This window comes from Amphichorda felina, assembly GCF_050947745.1.
Source record: "Amphichorda felina strain 45539 chromosome Unknown scaffold_6, whole genome shotgun sequence".
In the NCBI taxonomy this organism is placed as follows: Eukaryota; Fungi; Ascomycota; class Sordariomycetes; order Hypocreales; family Bionectriaceae; genus Amphichorda; species Amphichorda felina.
In genome coordinates, this window is record NW_028145044.1 from 79,329 (window position 1) to 99,763 (window position 20,435).

Consider the following 20,435-nt stretch of genomic DNA (forward strand, 5'->3'; position numbering starts at 1 on the left):
CTACTGTATACCAACGGCGCCTACATGCCGTTTTCTCTCCGGCGAACTCGTATCTTTGACGCCATCGGCGGCAGCTTTGCCACACCAGCATAGATATCCGCTGGACGCTCATCCAGCATCTCAATATCGTAGTTCATCACCATGTACCCAAGAATCAGCTTCATCTCGGTCACGGCAAAGAACCGCCCCGGGCAGGCGTGCTTCCCATGTCCAAACGGGAGAAACTCCGCCGTAGTAGTCGGCGCAGCCTGCCTCGCCCGCTTGATAAATTCTACGCCCTCCTCCTTGCGCTTCTCGGCAAACCGGAAGGGCCTGAACGTACCCGCATCGTCGTACAGCCTTTCGTCCCTGGCGATATTCTTGCCCGGAACGGCGACAATGTTTCCCCTGGGAATGACCAGTCCGGACCGCGTCACAAACCCGTCCCGGCCAACGACGAGGCGAGGCACGCCAAACGTGCTGGCCATGTTGAGGCGCAGCGCCTCGCGGACGAGCGAGTCGAGCCTGTCCATCTGCTGCAGCGCCTTCTTGCTCCACTGGCCGCCGTGCTGGTCCAGCGCGGTGGAAATCTCGCTCCGCAGCTCGTCGACGTTGGCCTGCGTGGAGCTGAAGAGGTCGAAGACGGCGTGGGTCAGCGTGAAGGACGTGGTGTGGATGGCTCCAAAGTTGAGCATCAGGACTCGTCCCGCCAATGTATCGGGGTTGGCCATTCTCGGATCGCGGTGGGCTTTGGCTTGTGGGATGGACCAGGCTAGGAAGTCGTTGCGGTCTGATTTGAGGGCACCCCCGCGAGTAGCCCCATGCTCCGGAGACGAGGCTTGGTGGTGTAGGTCGTCGTACTCTTGCAGACGCTGCTTGATCTCGGGCATGAGGATGTTGTAAAAGGCTCTCGTATGCGCCCTGGTCCTCTTGGTGTAGAAGGGGGCCACGAGGGGCTTGGCAAACGCCGGGTACATCCTCAGCTTGCCGGCCTCCTGGGGCAATGCGGCGGCGTATGACATGCCAGCATCTACTAGGGCTGGGTCGCGGCCCGTGGGCAGGCCGACAAAGATGCGGTTCGTGACGCTGCCGATGATCCGTCGCAGCGTGTCGTAGACGGCCACATCGATGAAGCCAGACGAGTCCATGCCCCAGTATCTCTCGAATCCCCACTCTGTCTCCTCGACCATGTCATCGACGAGGTAGGAAATTTGGTGTGTCAGATCTCTGGCGACTGTCTTCTGGTGGAGGGGCTCCTCAATGATGACCTGGTCCCGGACTGTGTACCTGAACTGCAGGCCCTGGATCATGGGTTGAGGCATATCAAGCACAGAGTCAGGCTGGTCTGCAATGTGCTGCGTCTCCGAGGCCGGGAGCAGGACAATGGTCTCGCTGCCGCCGACTGGCACCAGACATGGCCGGTCCTTGTACGTGGTATCCATCTCGTCGGCCACGGCGCGATAATTTGTCGAATTGCGCCATCTTGCCTGCAGCAGTGGAAGCCAGTCGCCAGTCTTGCTGCCCACGACAGGGAGGTTTGGGAGATGGGAAGGCCAGACGGTCTGCCAGAGCACATAGGTGAGATAACCGATGACGAGTGTCATGGGGGCCAGAACGGCGGGACGGGTCAAGTCGAACATTGTTGCTGTATCTTGTCGTATCGTCAGCAGAGCTTCGCAGAAGGAGGTTGGTGCCCTGTTACACTCTACCACGCGAGAAGTTAGAGTAAGGTAGCATGCTCAATGAGAGTCGCAGCCACACAGCTGTGCGTGGGAGGCACGATTCTACGATTCTCTGCGCGTGCCCCGCACATGATCTGTCGTTGGCAACTCCATGTCCATACTGCAAGCAGGGGGCTGGAAGGGAGGTCAGCGGAAGACCTCCATGTTTCGTCTTCGCAGCTAGTCTAGTGTCGTAACGTTGAACTGCATGTCATCTTCCCACGCTAGTCCTACGTCGTATGTAATACTCAATTATTCATACACGAACGAGATAGCGGTCCAGAAGTTCCGGAAGAATCGACCCTGATCTGCAATCGACGCGCATGAAGATATGCAGGCTATCCGTGCCAAGACTCCAGGGGTAGCTACTAGTGCTGACTAGAATATGCACATGGAGAGAGACACTTGCCTCGATAGCAAAGGAAACCCATCTTCCATGGAACGTTCCTCTTTTGGTAACTGAACCAGACTTCAGGAGGGCTGGCAGTACGCCTAGAACCAGATCCTTCAGATGCTATTCTCCACACGGGTACATGGCGCCATGGGGCACTACTCACGGGGTGAATGACGGGGTGTGGACTGCGGGGGATGAGGCCAAAGTCGAGACAGCTCTTAGCAAGCGCCAAGTTGCAAAATCCCCGTCGGCCCGGAATATGGAGTTGGAGCACTTACACGGACTCGCAGAGTATATACATGAAGGGATTATGGCCAGTGCTCTCCGGTTGCATTTTGCCAAGTTAGCACCAAATCTTTCCATTATTTCTGATTATTTCTATTAGAAGACACTTTTATGTGTCGACCTTGCTGAAGTTTTAGCATTTGCGCATTTCCCAGGTTTCCACAATGGGTGATGCTCCGGGTCTGCCCCTTGGTGGGCACACCAACGGACATACCAACGGACACACCAACGGACACACCAACGGACACACCAATGGGCACGTTAATGGGCAAACAAACGGCCATACCAACGGAAACACAAACGGGAACGCCAACGGAACCACCAACGGAGCTAACGGCCACTCGCATGATGGTCCACATGCAAACGACTTCTTCGTCCATGACCATGACCAGTTCACACCCCACGGAAGTGGCTCACCAAGCTCAGAGGCAAGCCCGGCCCCCAAAGAAGTCACACCCATAGCCATCATCGGCATGTCATGCCGCGTATCAGGCGACGTCAGCAGCGCCGAGGAGCTCTGGCAGCTCTGCTCCCGCGCGCGCAGCGGCTGGTCTCCCATCCCCAAGGACCGCTGGAGCCAAGAGGGCTACTTCCACCCAAACGCCTCGCGGACAGGCACATACAACGTCGAGGGCGCGCACTTTATCGACGAGGACGTGGGGCTCTTCGACGCGCCCTTCTTCAACATTTCCGCCCAAGAGGCCAAGTCCATTGACCCGCAGCAGCGTTTGCTCCTCGAGTGCACCTATGAGGCGCTCGAGAACGCCGGCGTCCCCAAGGAGACGGTCGTGGGGAGAAACGTAGGTGTCTTTGTCGGCGGGTCCTTTTCCGACTACAGCTTGTTCTGCCTCCGGGACCTGGATACGGTGCCGCCCTACGAGGCAACGGGCACGGCCCAGTCGGTCCTGTCGAACCGCCTCTCGTACTACTTTGACCTCAAGGGGCCGAGTGTCACCGTCGACACGGCATGCTCCTCGACCATGGCGGCCCTGCACCTGGCGTGCCAGAGCTTGAGGTCGGGCGAGTCGAGCCAGGCTATTGTGGGAGGCAGCCACTTGAACCTGGTCCCCGAGATTTTCGTATCCATGTCTAACTTGAGGTATGTATTGTGCACATTTCTTACCATGTGTGTGTGTGTGCGCTAACACATATACAGGCTTCTATCGCAGTCGGGGAAATCTTGCTCCTTTGACAATTCCGCGTCGGGCTTCGGCCGTGGCGAGGGCATCGGCTGCGTGATACTGAAGAAGCTGGACGATGCCATCCGCGATGGCGACCGCATCAGAGCCGTGATTCGCAACACGGGAATGAACCAGGACGGCCGGACACAGGGTCTCTCCATGCCCAACGGCCTCGCTCAGGCAGAGCTCATGCGGTCCGTGTACGACGAGGCCGGCCTGGATCCCAACGACACGGGCTACGTCGAGGCGCACGGCACGGGGACCAAGGTGGGAGATCCAATTGAGGCGACGGCGCTGCATTCCGTCTTTGGGAACGGACGCTCACCAAAGGAGCCTCTGTATGTGGGATCTATCAAATCCAATGTCGGACATGCCGAGGGGTCCAGTGGCATCCTCGCCCTGATAAAGACGGCCCTCATGCTGGAAAAGGGCTTCATCCTCCCCAACATCCACTTCAAGAAGCCCAACGAGGCAATCCCCCTCGCGGAATGGAATATGAAGGTGCGTACATGATAATCCCGTCCCTCAGATTGCCCTCTCAGCTTGCAAGGGGTTTCATAGTAACCAAGGGAAATGAGTAGGTCCCCCGAACCCAACTCCCGTGGCCTCGGAAAAAGCGATTCGCCAGCATCAACAACTTTGGCTTTGGAGGAACCAACTGCCATGTGGTGCTTGAGGGGCCTCCCAAACCGTCCAAGGCAGACCGTGCCAAGATGCTGCCGGACGGGCCAGCAACCACGACTGACCTTTTCAACGGCATGGGACCCCAGGTGACAGCATCCAAGCTCGGAATCGCAAGCCACAAGGTCCGATTCCTGTTTGTGCTCTCGGCGCAGAGCGAGAAGTCTGTCAAGGCGCAGATGCAGAGCCTGCAGATGTACCTCGAGCAGCGCCCGGAGACGCTGGAGCTCTCCGTCATGGGCAAGCTGGCATACACACTCTGCCAGCGCCGGTCATTCCTCTCGTGGAAGGTGGCTGTTTCGGCGGCCACATCGTCGGAGCTGATCCAGAAGCTCTCCAACCCGGATATCCATCCCGTGTCGGCCTTCCGGCCCCCTGGGGTCTCCTTTGTCTTTACCGGCCAAGGTGCCCAGTGGCATGCCATGGGACGGGAGCTGATGGGGGTCCATCCGGTCTTTGCTTCGGTCATTGTGGCAGCAGACGAATACCTGACACGTCTTGGCGCAGATTGGTCTCTCAAAGGTATGTACCAGTCACATGTTTCAATATTTATCGGGATCGTACTAACCATAAAATCTTGGCAGATGAGCTACTCAAGGACAAGGAAACATCGCTTGTCGATCAGCCATACATCAGCCAGCCGGCCTGCACGGCCATTCAGATTGCCCTCGTGCGTCTCCTCTCGTCGTGGGGGATTCGTCCCGCAGGGGTTGTCGGTCACTCTAGCGGTGAAATCGCCGCGGCGTTTGCTGCCGGCGTGTTATCCATGGAGGCCTGCATGAGGATTGCCTACTATCGAGGGATTGCCACGGTCACCTTCAAGGAGAAGTACCCCGACCTCCGCGGTACCATGATGGCCATCGGGGCCGGGGCCGAAGAGGTTCAGCCGTTGCTCAAGACGCTCAAGGCTGGCCGGGTTGTCGTTGCGTGCATAAACAGCCCGTCCAGCGTCACGGCCGCGGGCGATGACGAGGCCATTGATGAACTCCAGCTTCTGGTCGAGGAGAAGGGCTTCTTCAACCGAAAGCTGCGGGTTGGTATGGCGTACCACTCGCACCACATGGAGCTGGTGGCGGAGGAATATCTCGCGTCGCTGCGGGACATTCAGCCCCGGGCCTCTTCCGGAACCGGGACGAGATTCTTCTCCTCGGTGACGGGTCTCGAGATCAGTCCCTCAGAGCTGGGGCCCTCGTACTGGGCCAAGAACCTGACGAGCCCGGTCCAGTTTACCCAGGCGCTCCATGAGCTGTGCTCCACGCTCAGCGGATCACAGCAGCAGGAGGACAAGATGCTCGTCGAGGTCGGCCCCCACGGCGCACTCGAGGGCCCCGTCCGGCAGACACTCAAGGCGGCCGGGGCAGCGCTGGGCCGGGTGCAGTACTCGCCCAGCCTGGTTCGAAACACGGATGCCGTCGAGTCGGTCCACCAGCTGGCGGCCACGCTGTACTCGCGCGGGCTGCACCTCAACTTTGAGGCCATCAACTTCCCGCGCGGACGCGACAAGACGGTTAGCCTGCTCACGGATCTGCCCCGGTACCCCTGGCAGCACAACACGCGGTACTGGCACCAGAGCCGCATCGGCGACAACCACCGCTTCGTCCGGCAGTTCCCCCGAAACGACATTCTAGGCGCTCTCGCCGACGACTCCAACGACCTGGAGCCGCGGTGGCGCAATATCATCCGCCTCGAGGACATGCCGTGGCTGCGCGACCACCAGATCCAGTCCAACATTGTCTTCCCCATGGCCGGGTACGTGACCATGGCCATGGAGGCGGCCTTTCAGCGCGCCACAGCCCGCAACGTCAAGTTTGACCGGTACGAGTTTCGCGAGATCTCGGCCAACCGCGCGCTCCTGATCCACGAGTCGACCGACGTCGAGACCATGATCACGCTGCGGCCCTACAATGAGGGCACCAAGAAGTCGACCGACGTCTGGGATGAGTTCCGCATCTTTGCCTGGACCGCCGACAGCGGCTGGGTCGAGCACTGCAGGGGCCTGGTGGGCGTCCAGAAGGACAAGGCCGTCAACGCCGTCGATGGGCAGTGGCAGAAGGACACGGCGAGGGAGCGCCTCAGGGGCCAGACGTCCATGATGAACGAGAGCTGCGACCAGATCGTTGACATCAACCAGCTCGCGGCCAATCTCAAGAACCTGGGCGTCTACTACGGTCCTGCGTTCCAGAGCTTCGTCGAGTGCCGGACAACGGAGCAGCTCGCCGTCGCAGAGGTGGAACTGGCCGATACATCGGCCACGATGCCGCACAACTTCGAGCCCGAGCTCATCATGCACCCAGCGCATCTGGATCTTGTCATTCAGATCCTGTGGCCTCTCCTGGGCGCCGGGCGCAAGGGGTGGGACAAGATCTACATGCCCTCGGGCTTCAAGAGGCTGAGCATCTCGCCCAAGGTGGTCAAGACACCTGGCAGCCGTCTGCGCGTCTACGGATCCTCGCCCAAGATATCACCTGTCGTGGCCAAGCCCGTCGAGCTCGACGTGTTTGCCACCCAGGAGTCCGACCCGGACGACCCCTGTGTTATCCTGGAGGGCTACACCATCACACCTGTCCACCACGACAACAGTAGCCTGGCGAGCAACGGCAAGAGGGACCTGTGCTACAAGATGAACTGGGAGCCGGTTGCGGCGGATGAGACTGCGCCGTCCCCCGACGACGCCCCTGCAATTGAACTGCCAGATACTGACATTGTCATCATCCACGACACCCTGCCGCCATCCTTCTCTCTTTCGAAGCTTCAGGGGCTCCTGGAGCAGCTGACGGGAAAGACCCCTGAGACGGTGTCACTCAGGGACGCCAAGCCAGACGCAAAGATATACGTCATGCTCCACGAGCTTTCCCACTCGCTGCTTGACAACATCAGCCCGGCCGACTTCTCCCTCGTGCAACGGCTCATTCTCGAGGCCAAGGGTATCCTCTGGGTCGTCCAGGGTGCCTACCAGGAGAGCGACTCGCCCAACGGCAACATGTCCATCGGCCTCGCCCGGACCGTCAGAGCCGAGACGGGACTCAAGTTTGCTACCGTTGATCTGGATGCGCAGCGCAGCGAGTCTGCTTCGGACCCGGCCAAGGTCGTCGTCGACGCCTTTGTCTCCGTCTTCAAGACCAGCTCGTCGTCGGCTGAGCCCGACACGGAGTACATGGAGCGAGACGGCACGCTGCACATCCCCCGCGTCGTGACAGACGACGAGATGAACAAGTTTGTCCACCAGCAGCTCCGCGAGTCCGAGCCCGAGCTGCAGCCGTTCCACCAGGAGGGCCGGCCCCTGAAGCTGACCATTGGCAACCCGGGACTGCTGGACACGCTGCACTTCATGGACGACTACACGCTGTCCGGGCCCCTGGACGAGGGCTACGTTGAGATCGAGGTCAAGGCCGCGGGACTCAACTTCAAGGACGTCATGATCGCCATGGGTCACCTCTCCAACGAGCACATCGGCATCGAGTGCAGCGGCGTCGTCTCCCGCGTGGGCTCGGCCGTCACGGACCTCCGCCCCGGGGATCGGGTGTGCGCCATCGCCGAGGGCTCCTTTGCCAGCTACATCCGCTGCAGGGCCACGTCGGTCGCGCGCATCGAGGACAGCCTGGCGTTCGAAACGGCGTGCACCATCCCCGTCATCTGGAGCACGGCCTACTACTCGCTGGTGCACGTGGCCCGTCTGGAGAAGGGCGAGACGGTGCTGATCCACGCGGCCGCGGGAGGCGTGGGCCAGGCGGCCATCATCCTGGCGCAGATGCTGGGCGCCGACATCCTGGTCACGGTCGGGAGTGCCGAGAAGAAGGAGTACCTCATGAAGCAGTACGGCATCCCCGAGGAGCGCATCTTCTTCAGCCGCGACACGTCGTTTGCGGCGCAGGTCCAGGCGGCCACGGGGGGGCAGGGCGTTGACGTTGTGCTCAACTCGCTGGCAGGTGACTCTCTGCTGGCTACGTGGCAGTGTCTTGCGTCGTTTGGTCGCTTTGTCGAGATTGGCAAGCGGGATATTGTGACGAACACGAGGCTCGAGATGGGCCAGTTTGCCAAGAATGTCACCTTCAGCTCGGTAGACCTTGTTGTCGTCCTGGCAGAACGGCCGAAGCTGATGAAGAGGCTTCTGTCCGAGGTGTTTGATCTTCATCGCCAGGGCATTGTCAGGCCCATCACCCCGTTGTCCGTGTTCCCCGTGTCGGATATCGAGGCTGGGTTCCGTTCTCTGCAGAGCGGCAAGAACCTGGGCAAGATTGCCATAACATTTGGGGGAGAGGACATGGTCCAGGTAAGCACTTGACCTACATGTGTTTCTTCACTTTGACATGTTTAATACTTGATTGATACTGACACAATCCTTAGGCTGTACCCGCCAAGCTCTCCGACACACTGCTGCGGGCAGATGCGTCGTACCTCATCATCGGCGGCACAGGAGGCCTGGGGAGGAGTATCACTCGATGGATGGCCCGCAAGGGCGCCAAGCGCATCATCCTCGCGTCTCGCTCGACACGCATCTCTGACAGCGTCCAGACTCTCATCAGTGACCTCGCCTCCGAGGGCACAGAAGTCGCAGTGCGCCAGTGCGATGTATCCAAGCAACAAGACGTCGCGAGACTCGTCTCAGAACCCTCGGAGCTTCCCATCAGGGGTGTGATCCACAGCGCCATGGTTCTCCACGTCAGTATCTTGTGAAGACCCGGCATATGGGCCACTCTGCTAACAATACCTGTAGGATATTCTGTTTGAAAAGATGACCTTTGACGACTACAATAACGTCGTCCAGCCCAAGGTGGCCGGTGCCTGGAACCTGCACAACAGCCTGGCAGACCACACGCTCGACTTCTTCATCATGATCTCCTCGGCGGCCGGCACCATCGGCAACAGGGGCCAGGCCGCCTACTCCGCGGCCAACACCTTCATGGACGCCTTTGCCCAGTACCGCCTCCGCCGCGGCCTCCCCGCCACGGCAATCGACCTGGCCGCCGTCAGCGACGTGGGCTACCTGGCCGACAACGCAGCCAAGAAGGACCTGGTCATGGCCTCGATCGGCAGCGGCGCCGTCAGCGAGATCGAGCTGCACGCCCTCATCGCCGCAGCCATCAGCAACAAGATGTCGGCCGCCTGCCGCAACCACTGCATCACGGGCCTGGACGTGGCCCCCGGATCCCCTGCGCCGTCGTGGATGGCCGATGCCAAGTTCACCCCGATCCGGCCGCAGGTCGACGCCGCTACGGCCAGGGCCGCCTCGAGCAAGGTGTCGCTACGAGAGTCGCTCAAGCAGGCGAGCAGCGTTGACGAGGCGCAGACGCTCGTGTATGCGGGGCTTGTAGACAAGGTGTCTGCCATCCTCATGATCAACAAGGACGACATTGACGGCCGCCAGCCCATTGCCGCCTATGGCCTTGACTCGCTCGTGGCCGTCGAGATCCGCAACTGGGTCACCAAGCAGACAGGCGCCAACCTGCAAGTGCTGGAGTTGCTCTCGAGTGGTTCTCTCATTTCCTTGGCCCAGAATATCGTCAAGAAGCTGGCGCTGCCGGGGTCCAAGCTGGCCGGGAAGAATGCTGAAGGCGGTTCCGAGTCATGATCGCTATGTTGTTGGAGTGTGGCCTAGTTAGTTGTCATATTTTGTGCTTTAGGACAGAGTTCAATGTTGGATAGCCCATGATTTTAAAGATGTAGATTAACTAGTCGTTTCAAGTTTATATGAAAAAGGCAATACACATAAAACTGACATCTACCCCTGGGCCGCCACTAGATTCCGCCAGGATATGCTACTCTCCACACCTACACTCACCTTGCTACAACATACGACGAGCAACATCCACCCAACAACTTCAAACCAAATCTAACATTAGGGTGTCTCTAAACTGTATAAGTCCGCCACTCATCATCTGTCTGAAACAGGGCTACAAGCTCCTCCTCCAGAGACACCGTCACCTCCCAGCTCCCATCCGCGAGCACCGGCAGGATGATACTCATCCCCTCGCCCGTCACGCCAGACGCAAGCCTCAGCCTCTCATACCTCCCCAGCGTGGCGGCATCCCAGTCCAACGTGCTGTGCGCGAAACTCTTGTACGAGGTCGACCCAAACGCCGTGTTCCGCCGCTCCAGCTTGAGGTTGATCTTCAGCCGGCCTGGCTCCTCGAGCGATCTGGCCACGGCGATGAAGTTGTCCACGTAAGATGTGTCCACGCGCCTCACACCGTGTCGGATTGCCTCTGCCGCCCTGCACAGGCCGTCCGCTCCCAGGAGCGTCTTCACCGGCAGCTCTACCTTGGTCATGAGGACGGCGTTGCCCATGTACTCTAGCGGGAGCGGCGGGTTTACCAGGTTCCGGAACTCGACGGGGAATGCAAACCGCGCGACGTCCTCGTCTGAGAGGAGCCCAGCCTGGTACCGGCCTCGTGCGTGGGTCCTCCAGCAGAGGGCGTTGACGGCGTCGTGGGTGGTGATCCAGCCCTCCGGTGGAGACGCAACGCGCTTGAGCGTCTTCAGGGCCGGTAGGGACAGCTGAAAGCTTTTTGTGACGATACGTTCCGAGCTGGGAAGCAGGTTCGGAGGAATACCTTGGACGAGAGTGTAGGCGTCCAGCTTGCGGATATCAGCAGACTTGGCCTCGTGCTTGCAGTCAAGGAGCACAGATCGGTCGAGTTGGTGGTCGGTCTTGGCAGGGAGGTAGAAGGCGGCTGTAGGCTCTTGGGCTCGACAGTTCCGAGCGAGGGCCTCTATGACTTTTGATATCCCGTAGCCGTCCATGGTGGTATGGTTGATGGATATCACGAGCAGCAGTCCGCCACGAATGAAATTGGCCTGGATTCGGCACGCATGCCACTCTGATTCCGGGTCTGTTATGGCCGGGACGGAGGAGACGACATGAGCAGGCAGCATCTCCTCGGAAAAGCCGCTCTTCTGGAGTTGAGAGAAGGTCATGCCGAGGTCCTTGACGCGGAGGCGGGCCTGTCCGGGCTTGACGGTCCAGCCGGCCGAGCTGTGGCCCATCTGGCCGGCTAGGATGGGAATCTCATTGACTGTCCTCTGGATCCCTGATCTTAATGCAAGGACAGACTGCTCACGGTTGTCATCTTGCCGGGAGAAGATGAGTATTCTCCTAGAGTAGATGGGAGGTGTGACTTGGTCGACGGCGGAGAATGTGCAGTCAAATGGAGGCCCGGAGATGGTATAATCGACGTGTTTACCATCCATGATTCTTGATGTAGAGAACCTTTCCTAAAGTAAACCGTAAGCAGCGCAACTACTCGTAGTCCATACGTGGGCTCCAACGATTCATGCCTCATCCTTCACACAATGATATGGCCATGGACGACACTGTAAGCTGCACATGCTCCGCAACGGGGAGGTATCTTTGGTCCCTTGGCAAGATGGTTCGAGACGCTGAAGGATCCATGCACATGATGCACGTAAGAGTGGATAACACAGTTGGTACGTTACAGGACAGGTAAGCCATGACGGGTGCTGCAGACAGCACGCACGATGATCCTTCCCGCCCCCCGGTTCCCGGTCATCATTCCCCTCCATCCCTCCTGCTAACCCTCCTCGTCAACCTCCTCCCAAAAACTCCGAAGTCGGTCTGACAGCTCCTTGACTGTGACCCCATCGCGCGGCACCATGTGTCCCTTGCCGTGGTCGAACATCTCGGCTGCGCCGCTGTCGCAGACGCTGAACAGAGCCATGGACCCGACCAGGTACGGATCTGAGGCGCCAACCACGTGGAATGTCGGGACCGTGATGATTTCGCCCACGTCGTCCGACAGCAGCAGGGTGGCCTCGCCCTCGGTCGCGAGCGGCGGCCATCCGTGGAAGAAGACGGCGCACTGGAACGAGCTGCCCTCGAGACCCTTGGCCTGGCGTCTCTTGAGGTCGTCGACAATGAGCGTCGCCGCCACCGTCGCACCCTCCGAGTATCCCATTAGGCCGTAAAAGGGCCCGTGTTCCTCGACGGTGCGGTACAGGTCGTTGAGCATCCTCTGGATGTCGGGTCGCAGCGGGGCGCTGTCGTTGCCCAGGAACTCGCGCATCGCCTCCTCGGGGGAGCCGTCGTGCTCAAAGTCGCGCAGGCCGTTGAGGATGGACAGAGGCTCGACGCCAGCCTCGTACTTGAAGAAGCGCAGGTGAGGGGCGTTGCCAAACCAGTACGCAATGTCCTCGGGCGGCTTCTCTTCGATGGTGCCCTGCGTGAAATGGAACTCGACGCCCTCGTCCGACTTGAGCTCGTTCACAATGGGGCCTGGGAGTCGGCATGTTGGGTCAGCGAATACAGCATCGGGCGTGGGATGGCGGAGATACCCAGCTGAACGCCCATTGTCTACATCCAAGGGGTCAGCTCATCCGCAAGATCAATAGCTATCGATATTCTGTCATGATTACTTGAGCGTTGGTCAGAGCCCCGGGGAGGCACAAAAACTTCCTCTTCATCTCTGCGACTGTGAGCGGTCTTGAACACGCTGTGATGGAGCAACAACAAATGGCAAAGTCTGGTCGTGTATGAATATGGGAATGTGGATTATGAGGTTTGGGAGACACATTGACCATACATGCTCGAAGTAACCCCCCCACGACCCTCCATGGCTTGGCTACCCTACCCGCAGGGTAGTATCGCCATGGATCTCTACGGGAGCATCAAGGGTCCTTTTGTGGCGGGGTCCAACTGCATCCTCGACAGCATGGTGACGTTTCTCCCCTGACCCTTGAGTCCCCGACTGCAGTCAGCCACCTTCACGGAGCTTGGCATGCATTGATCATCCACACTCCAATGCTACCGTACCTCGCCCCGCCGCATCCTGTTATCATCATACATGACATATGCATTTGATGATGGCGTGCTGCCACTTGTCCGGTCCAAGCAGCATTACCCGGTCAGGACTGGGCATGGCCTTCTCGTCCACTCGAAGTGACTCCGATCGCGCGACTCGGGAGCCACCCCGCCAATCTCAAGACCGACGAGCAGACCTCAAACACTTCCTTGCGTCCTCCTGGTCGTGTAAGTGCACCGGACGAGGCACAGAGTCCAGGAATGGCCGAGCCAGAAGCAAACGGCCATCGTGCAGAGATGGAGCCATCTTTTTCCGAGACGCCGGAGCTGGTCCGGATCCCGGCCTCGCGGCTCGATCCCCGATCCGACGAGGAAATTATCCAGAGCCTCCTCCAATTCCAGCCCGTCACGTCAGACAAGAACATATGGACCTTCTGGGACACGGGTTTCTGGGGTATGCGGCCGTACGTGAGGCGCAATGTCATCGGCTGGGTCCGTCGACTTAGTCCCGACTGGACGGTCCGGGTCTTGGACCACGTCGAGGGGTCGCCGCTCAATGTGAGCGCGTTCCTCGACTCGACCAACTTTCCCGACGCCTTCAACAACAGGTCCATGACGGGGCCCTATGCGGGTGTCCATAGCGCAGATATTGTGCGCCTGCCGCTCCTCTACCACCACGGGGGCATCTGGATGGACGCTGGGACCACGCTGTTCCGACACGTCGACGACATCTGCTGGGGGGCGCTCGAGGATCCCACGACACCGTATGAGATTGCAGGGTTCGCCCCCGGTACCGAGCCGGGCAACGACGTGATTCTGAATGGGTTCATTGCATCCAAGAGGGGCAACGGCTTCATCAAGCGCTGGCACGACGTCTTTCTCGAGATCTGGAAAGGCCAGGCCGACTGTATCGGCTTGCAGGACCATCCGCTGCTACGGCAGGTGAAGAAGGTCCAGGTTCCCAAAGACATGCAGATCAAGTTTGGTATAGACAATTCGCTCATGAACGACTACGTCGCCCACGTGCTCGCCTTCAAAAGGGTTCGGATGGTGCAGGATCCGGCCGACGGCTTCAACGGCCCGGAATTCTGGGAGAAGCACGCCTTTGTCCTGCCGGTCCAGGAGACCTTTCTCGCCCAGATACTAACCGAGTTTGATGGTCAACGTCAGCACGACCTCCTATCCCTGGCGCGGGAGAGCGTCGGCCCTGACGATAGGCATCCTCCCGCCGAGGGCCTCGTCCAGGGTCTTCTCTCGAGTGCCTCGACCATGAAGCTCTCGCACGGCCTCAAGAACAACAAGCTCGTGCACTTGGCCAAGCTGTGGGACAAACCTGAGAATGCAGATGCGGATATTGCCCCGGGCACTTATGCGGCGTTTCTGAGATGGGGCAGTGTGCATCTAGAGCAGACGCGGCTCCTGGAGCCACTTCCTGTCAAGTGCGGTGATCAAGTCCTCAAGGTTGGTCTGCTGGAAGTTTTGGATTAGATTAATAAAACCTAGCCTACACTTCCCGATATGAAAATATCATAAACACACAAAGTCCATAATGTGAAGTTCCCATCGACAATGTTGTCCACCCGAAGTAACATCAGCGAAGCAATGATGTAGCCAGCATAATATACCACCTCATACCATGCTATAGCTTGTGTCCTGGCTAGCCTTGTCTGGAAAAATAATTATTCACTATATAATCAAAGACCAGGGGTTCAAATGGATCGGCTTCAGGGTACGGAGTACATGCAGGTAAACCATGGAAATTTTGCTACAGATACTCGGCTAATAGATCTCCGTATACGGCAATATTCATTCAGCCAGAAGAACCCATGAAAGGCCCCACCTCCATCGTCTCATCGTCCTTCCACTTGATGTCTTCGTGCCGCACTAAAATATGATGGGAGAAAAGAGAGTGGGCCAGAATTATTGGTTTTACTGCCTGAATAGTAACCATACGCTCCGCAAGTCCGTCATACCCACTGCCCGACTACCCCATGCCCCATAGCAATACTCCGACACTCGAGCCAAGACGCTGTCAGATGGTTCATGCTGTCAGCAAGAGAATTACCCGATCCAGATCAAAATTGACCCGCTATGGTCGCACTACGTTACCTACACCAGACCCATTGACCCCGCGTGAAGGATCGCGGGGATGGAACGGTTTGACTGCTGGGGGCCTTTTCATACGGTCCTCTTCTTGCAGATACACCATACCATGTAAGTGGTCTGGTTAACTCTCATCGGCCCTACGAGGACCCCTGCTGAGACGGAGGGCAAATAGACGTCTTCGCCCTCCTAGGGCCGCAGAACGGCAGGCTCCTCGTGTGAACCAGCGTTCAATCTTGCCAAGTATCGGGAAGCTCGCGGCAGCAGTATTGCACTACACACTACACATTACCAGCCAGCTACTCAGCCTGTACAGCAGCGTCCGCGGTAGCCATGTCGGACTCCAAGTACCTCCTGAACAGAGATCCCAAGGAGTCGGCCAGGTCTGCTGACCCAACCCTACAAATCCATGATTATTTCCTAACGGCAGCAGGTTGATTGCACAGCATGACTGGCTCAAGAGGCTGGTGGGCTGCAACGTCCATCCATCCATCTCTACCGACAAGCCCGACCTGCGCGTCGCCGACGTAGCTACGGGAACGGCAGTGTGGTTGCTGGACCTGGCTCAGACGCTGCCGTCCGATGCGCAGCTATTTGGGTTCGACATATCGGCGGCGCAGTTTCCTGCTCCCGGGGACCGGCCTTCCAATGTGTCGCTCTATGAGCACAATGTGCTGGCGCCCTTCCCGGATGAGTACCATGGCTTCTTTGACATTGTTGCCGTGAGGCTCATCACCGCTGGCCTCCGGCCGGATGACTGGGACGCGGCTGTCCGGAATATAAGCACGTTGCTAAGTACGTCCAAATGGTGTTAAAAAGTCTGACCCCGAGTACTAACAGCACAACAGAGCCCGGCGGCTATGTGCAATGGATTGAGCCGATTCATTCCAGCATGCAGGTCTTCAATTCGACCCCGGGGGCCCCGAATGCCGCCACTCGCGAGGCGGTCGATTACTTCCTCGGAGCATACAAGAAGACGCTGTATCCGGGACCGCTGCAGGTTCCCGATCTGTGCCAAAAGTACGAACTGGAAGAGATAGCACTCGAGGTCTTCCCCTCGGACCACTTCCACGATTTCGAAAAGGTGCGGTCGCAGGGGAAGGACTTTCTCTCTGGTGCGTGCACCGCAATGATGCCATTCATAGTCGGTGACGGGTCCAGTGGCCTGACCGAGGCGCGAGTCAAAGAGGTGGTTAAGAAGTCTATGGAGGAATTGGATGGGGGCCTTTATCTCCGTTCCGAGATGCAGTTTGTTGTGAGGAGAAAGGGTGGTGCCAATTGATAGACCAGCATTAGATACTGAGTTTGAGTAAATAAACAGTCCTCTTGACCGTGCCATCTCTTCCGGATACAGTTGGAAATATTTGTATATGTATACTGCAATTTGGAGGAGAACTAGACTCTACCGGCTGCTCCATCTTCCCTCTTCGAAGGGTAGCTTGTGCTTTATGCGCACATCCGGGTATCACCCAAATACCGAGTCGGTCCTATGGGGTTTACAAATACCCAATATGTTAAACAATCCCAATCCTTGTTTCGGGAATCACTTGACACTGAAATATAGATCCGAATTTTGGCAATTGCATTAGTTCCGAAGCTTCCAATGGCGAGCAGGTAGACATCTTCCCTTCGTTCCTCAGGTACGGGACGTAGCCTGAAATGCCTCGTATGCCTTTCTCTCAAACTCAGCAAAAAGAGCAAGACATTTCGGGTCACCGGCCGGAAACACCTGACTGCCATAGATGCCACTCAGCCCATTTATCCTGTCCATCCAGAAGAAGACATTCAGCAGTCCTCCCCAGTGAAGCGTCCCCTTTGGCCTCCGCCCAGGCAAATCCTCGAGCACAACCATGCCGCCGATGGCATAGGCAACCTCTGTCCCTTTGGGGAGACCGCCGTAAATGTTATTTCTGTTTGGATCCTTCAGGGCCTCCATGACGTCAGCTCGCACAGCGGGGGTCATATCGGGGCGGAAGAGCTCGTCCACCATGGCACTCCCAAGAAGCACGCCGTCATTGCTCGTAATACTGTGCAGTATCCTCTGGTACTCGACAATAGTGGCATAAGCCCCGGAGCCTCCGCTGTCACCGGCCATATCCAGCGGCCATATGGTCTCGGGCGTCCACTGCACTGGGCCAGACTTGTCCGTTCCTGTTCGGATACTTACGTCGGTGAAGCGGCGGTGCATGTCTGGATACGAAGGGGGTCGGAAGCATATAGACTCAATGCCCAAGGGAGCTGCAATGTGCTTGTGGATGTAGCTCTCCAACGAGAGGCCACTGACACGCTCCACCATGAAGCCGGCAAAATCAACACCAGCTTCATTATCTTAGCATGGGATCATTTAGTGTGATTTGAGTTCCTTTACTCACTTCCATATATGAAGCCCTCTCCGGGCTCAAATACTAGAGGCGCCAAACATCGCTCTACAAGTGGCAGACTCAAATCGCCGAACCTAGTGTAGCTAAGCCCAGAAGTATGAGTGAGCAGATGCCTGGGACGCGAGTGTATCAGTGAGCGTTCATTTACCCCAGATGCCTATCTGTAATTGCAGGTGAGAACGTACCGTAGCGTTATCGTCTTGTTGGCCTTCACGCGTATCGGGGTCCCCGACTCGTCCTTGGCCAGTGTCTTTACTTCAATATCCTTGAGCTCGGGCAAGAGGCGACACACATCTTCATCCAGGGTAAAGTGGCCACCTTCGACACATTGAAGCGCTGCTATGACGGTCATGAGCTTTGTGCAGGATCCCATCCAGAAGAGCGCATCGAGCTCCAAGGGCCGAGCAGCGTCGCCATCCTTCAATGAACGGACGCCAAACGATTTGGCATACGAGTATGAGCCTGTATTTTGAAGGCAATTAGTCACAGAGGAGTAACGAAAGCCTCAGTGAGCACTCGAGGAACTGTTGAAAACACACCATCCGTGCTGCTCGCTGCTAGTACAGCCCCTGGGATGTCTTTGACAGCCACAGCGGCCTCGAATGTGGACTCAATCGATGGCATTGTTTGGTGGTATCTGCAGAGGGGGAGGTTATTCCAGACAGCTTGCCCACGGATAATTAGGCCTTGGTACGAAATTTACCGCGATAAACATGATATTATGGATTGAATGAGGACGTTTGTAGCATCTTACGTGCATGTGGCCACGGCTATTACACGCGCCATGTAACGTTGCACATTTTGGCCTCCGGTGTTTTAGGAACTTTGTGATACTCATGTTATCAGAGAGGGAGATAAGTGCGTAGTGCAGTGGAAGAACTGGAAATAAACAGCATACCATACATACATGCACTTTTGGCTGGACTATGTGTAAGCAGTAATTAATTTACCATCCAAATTAAGTATAACTTCAATTCCCACATGTAGCAGCCTTCAATGTGCCAAGTCTTCATTCTTATGAAAATATACGTCGCGATAAGGTTCTTTTCAACAAATGCGGCACCATTGTTCCTATCATATGTCTGAATAAAGTTGATTAGCTGCTCAAAGCCATCTTAGAGTCCCGAGGGCGGCAGTGGTGGAACAACAACCCTATCACCCAACGCCAAGTCCGACATGGCATGGCATACACGTGCAGCAAATGCCTGAAAGGACCCAACGGGCTTGTATTAATCAAAATTAGCATAAACACAGTTGGGAATGAACCTAGAACTCTATTCTTATGACCATTCATACTGAGTTTGAGAGAAGGCCTAGCCGCAGGACAGATTGATTCAACTGGCACGTATTCGTCGTATAACTTGATCATATTTCAGCTCGTTTAGGCATGTCTAGATCTATATATACTATAGTTCCTTACATAATTGCAACACTACCATGGCTTAAAAATAGAATAAAACGCTGCCGGCCTTCTCATATCACCTCATTTATCCTTCTAGGCTTTTAGGAGGACCGCTTGATGAGGACAAACGTCTCGTATAGCCCTCGACCACCCCACTTGCTCAACTCCTGAACTGATTCTTCGAGTAGCTCAAATCCAAGCCTCTGGTACATGCCCAGCGCCTTTCTTCCCATAGCAACCAAGTAGACGCTCATTCCGAGTCTATTGCTCTGCTGTATCCCCGACCGCACAAGCATGCTCGCAATACCTTTCCGCTGGTGGTCCGGGTGGACACCGAGGTAGTCCAATTCTAACGGCCAATTCTAATTGAGTGCTTGTATCCTCTCGTGATGTGAGCGCTGGGTGGAGAACTTACTGACGAACGGCTCCGTGGGCCGGTGACGCCGGAGCATATCCAGAACAGGATTGTCCATGTCATCCAGGCCACGGGTAGTGAAGTTGGCATTGGCATAAGCCTTGTCAAACCGCTGCCTATCTTGATCGCTCAAGTCGGGTATCTGCGCCTCGAGCCACTCGTGTCTGTGCGACTCGGGGAGAATCCACCTCGCGTACCCCACGACCTCCCCGCTGGATACGTGGACAATCTTCTGATGTCTTCTCACAGATCGGTCTGTTAGGAGCGTCTTGGGTAGCCGCGCCGTAAAAGCCTCGATGAGAGAGTCCAGTGTCCGGTTCTCCCACAGAATGTTCCACCATTCTTCTTCCCAGAAGGCTGAGGCATTGTTCTTAGCCAGGCCAGGCGCATCATCAACGGTGCAAGATCTCAGTTCGTATTTCTCCATCATGGCCGAATGAAAATATGGTGATGTTGTGTTTGAATTAAGTCCCTCGTTTCCTGTTCATACAACATGAAGAGAAGAACCCCGCCCCTTGCTGACAGCGCGATGTGCTAACACGGTGTTCAATTCTCATCGCACAATAAGGTGCTGACGCGGAATGCAACTCCTCAACCGAGGTCTACCGTACAACGCCTTAGCTACTGATACAGCCTCTGCTGGTTACCGTACACAGTCTACCCCATAACGGTCACATCGAGCACCCTAGGATTTATTCAGTTCTCCTCGAACCCGCTAGGTCGGATTGAATATCAAAGTCATATATAATGGGGGGTTGAATATCTAAGGGGGAGCGCTCTTCCTCGCTGCGAAAGACCGAAAGGCAATTGCCTCCTTATCCCACCATCGGTCGAGAGACCTACTGTGCGTTGAAGGTCGAGGAGGATACGAAACTGCTATTTTAGGTATAGAATCAAGATATCATCACAGCAGCTCCGCGTCCCGTGCAGGGAGAATTCGGCGCTGTCATCTAGCTCAAGGAAAAGAGTACCAAGTTGCGATAAAATGGCATAGCAAATGGCTTGAACAACATGGCATTATAGAAAAAAATGGCAAGTGGTAGACGGACATGAAGGCTCACAATTACGCATGGCTAATTCGACAAGTCTTTACCTACTGCGTTAGAGACATGTGTCGATACGGTGCATCTCAGCGTGC

The 20,435-nt window shown here is 56.9% G+C and overlaps 8 protein-coding genes across 8 annotated transcripts; 3 read left to right on the top strand and 5 right to left on the bottom strand.

Moving 5' to 3' along the window:
• Nucleotides 1-20: 20 nt before the first annotated feature.
• On the bottom strand, nt 21-1,619 carry ACO1O0_005847 (cytochrome P450; the record flags this gene model as incomplete). The annotated part of the gene is made up of 1 exon (XM_083195254.1): nt 21-1,619. The coding sequence occupies one exon, from the start codon at nt 1,617-1,619 to the stop codon at nt 21-23; it is 1,599 nt and encodes a 532-aa protein (XP_083048270.1).
• A 1,144-nt stretch (nt 1,620-2,763) lies between these two features.
• Nucleotides 2,764-9,810, top strand: ACO1O0_005848 (type I polyketide synthase; the record flags this gene model as incomplete). Its single annotated transcript, XM_083195255.1, has 7 exons — nt 2,764-2,770; nt 2,806-3,478; nt 3,536-4,061; nt 4,142-4,763; nt 4,826-8,511; nt 8,586-8,900; nt 8,956-9,810. 7 exons carry the CDS (start codon nt 2,764-2,766, stop codon nt 9,808-9,810), a joined length of 6,684 nt encoding a protein of 2,227 aa, XP_083048271.1.
• A 278-nt stretch (nt 9,811-10,088) lies between these two features.
• On the bottom strand, nt 10,089-11,429 carry ACO1O0_005849 (uncharacterized protein; the record flags this gene model as incomplete). Its single annotated transcript, XM_083195256.1, has 1 exon — nt 10,089-11,429. The coding sequence occupies one exon, from the start codon at nt 11,427-11,429 to the stop codon at nt 10,089-10,091; it is 1,341 nt and encodes a 446-aa protein (XP_083048272.1).
• A 341-nt stretch (nt 11,430-11,770) lies between these two features.
• On the bottom strand, nt 11,771-12,659 carry ACO1O0_005850 (uncharacterized protein; the record flags this gene model as incomplete). The annotated part of the gene is made up of 3 exons (XM_083195257.1): nt 11,771-12,471; nt 12,531-12,549; nt 12,612-12,659. The coding sequence occupies 3 exons, from the start codon at nt 12,657-12,659 to the stop codon at nt 11,771-11,773; spliced, it is 768 nt and encodes a 255-aa protein (XP_083048273.1).
• A 598-nt stretch (nt 12,660-13,257) lies between these two features.
• On the top strand, nt 13,258-14,484 carry ACO1O0_005851 (uncharacterized protein; the record flags this gene model as incomplete). Its single annotated transcript, XM_083195258.1, has 1 exon — nt 13,258-14,484. The coding sequence occupies one exon, from the start codon at nt 13,258-13,260 to the stop codon at nt 14,482-14,484; it is 1,227 nt and encodes a 408-aa protein (XP_083048274.1).
• A 948-nt stretch (nt 14,485-15,432) lies between these two features.
• ACO1O0_005852 (uncharacterized protein) lies at nt 15,433-16,381 on the top strand (the record flags this gene model as incomplete). The annotated part of the gene is made up of 3 exons (XM_083195259.1): nt 15,433-15,482; nt 15,533-15,894; nt 15,948-16,381. 3 exons carry the CDS (start codon nt 15,433-15,435, stop codon nt 16,379-16,381), a joined length of 846 nt encoding a protein of 281 aa, XP_083048275.1.
• Nucleotides 16,382-16,735: 354 nt separating this feature from the next.
• ACO1O0_005853 (serine hydrolase domain-containing protein) lies at nt 16,736-18,104 on the bottom strand (the record flags this gene model as incomplete). Its single annotated transcript, XM_083195260.1, has 4 exons — nt 16,736-17,427; nt 17,472-17,593; nt 17,666-17,942; nt 18,020-18,104. 4 exons carry the CDS (start codon nt 18,102-18,104, stop codon nt 16,736-16,738), a joined length of 1,176 nt encoding a protein of 391 aa, XP_083048276.1.
• Nucleotides 18,105-18,983: 879 nt separating this feature from the next.
• ACO1O0_005854 (uncharacterized protein) lies at nt 18,984-19,724 on the bottom strand (the record flags this gene model as incomplete). Its single annotated transcript, XM_083195261.1, has 2 exons — nt 18,984-19,231; nt 19,298-19,724. 2 exons carry the CDS (start codon nt 19,722-19,724, stop codon nt 18,984-18,986), a joined length of 675 nt encoding a protein of 224 aa, XP_083048277.1.
• Nucleotides 19,725-20,435: the final 711 nt, after the last annotated feature.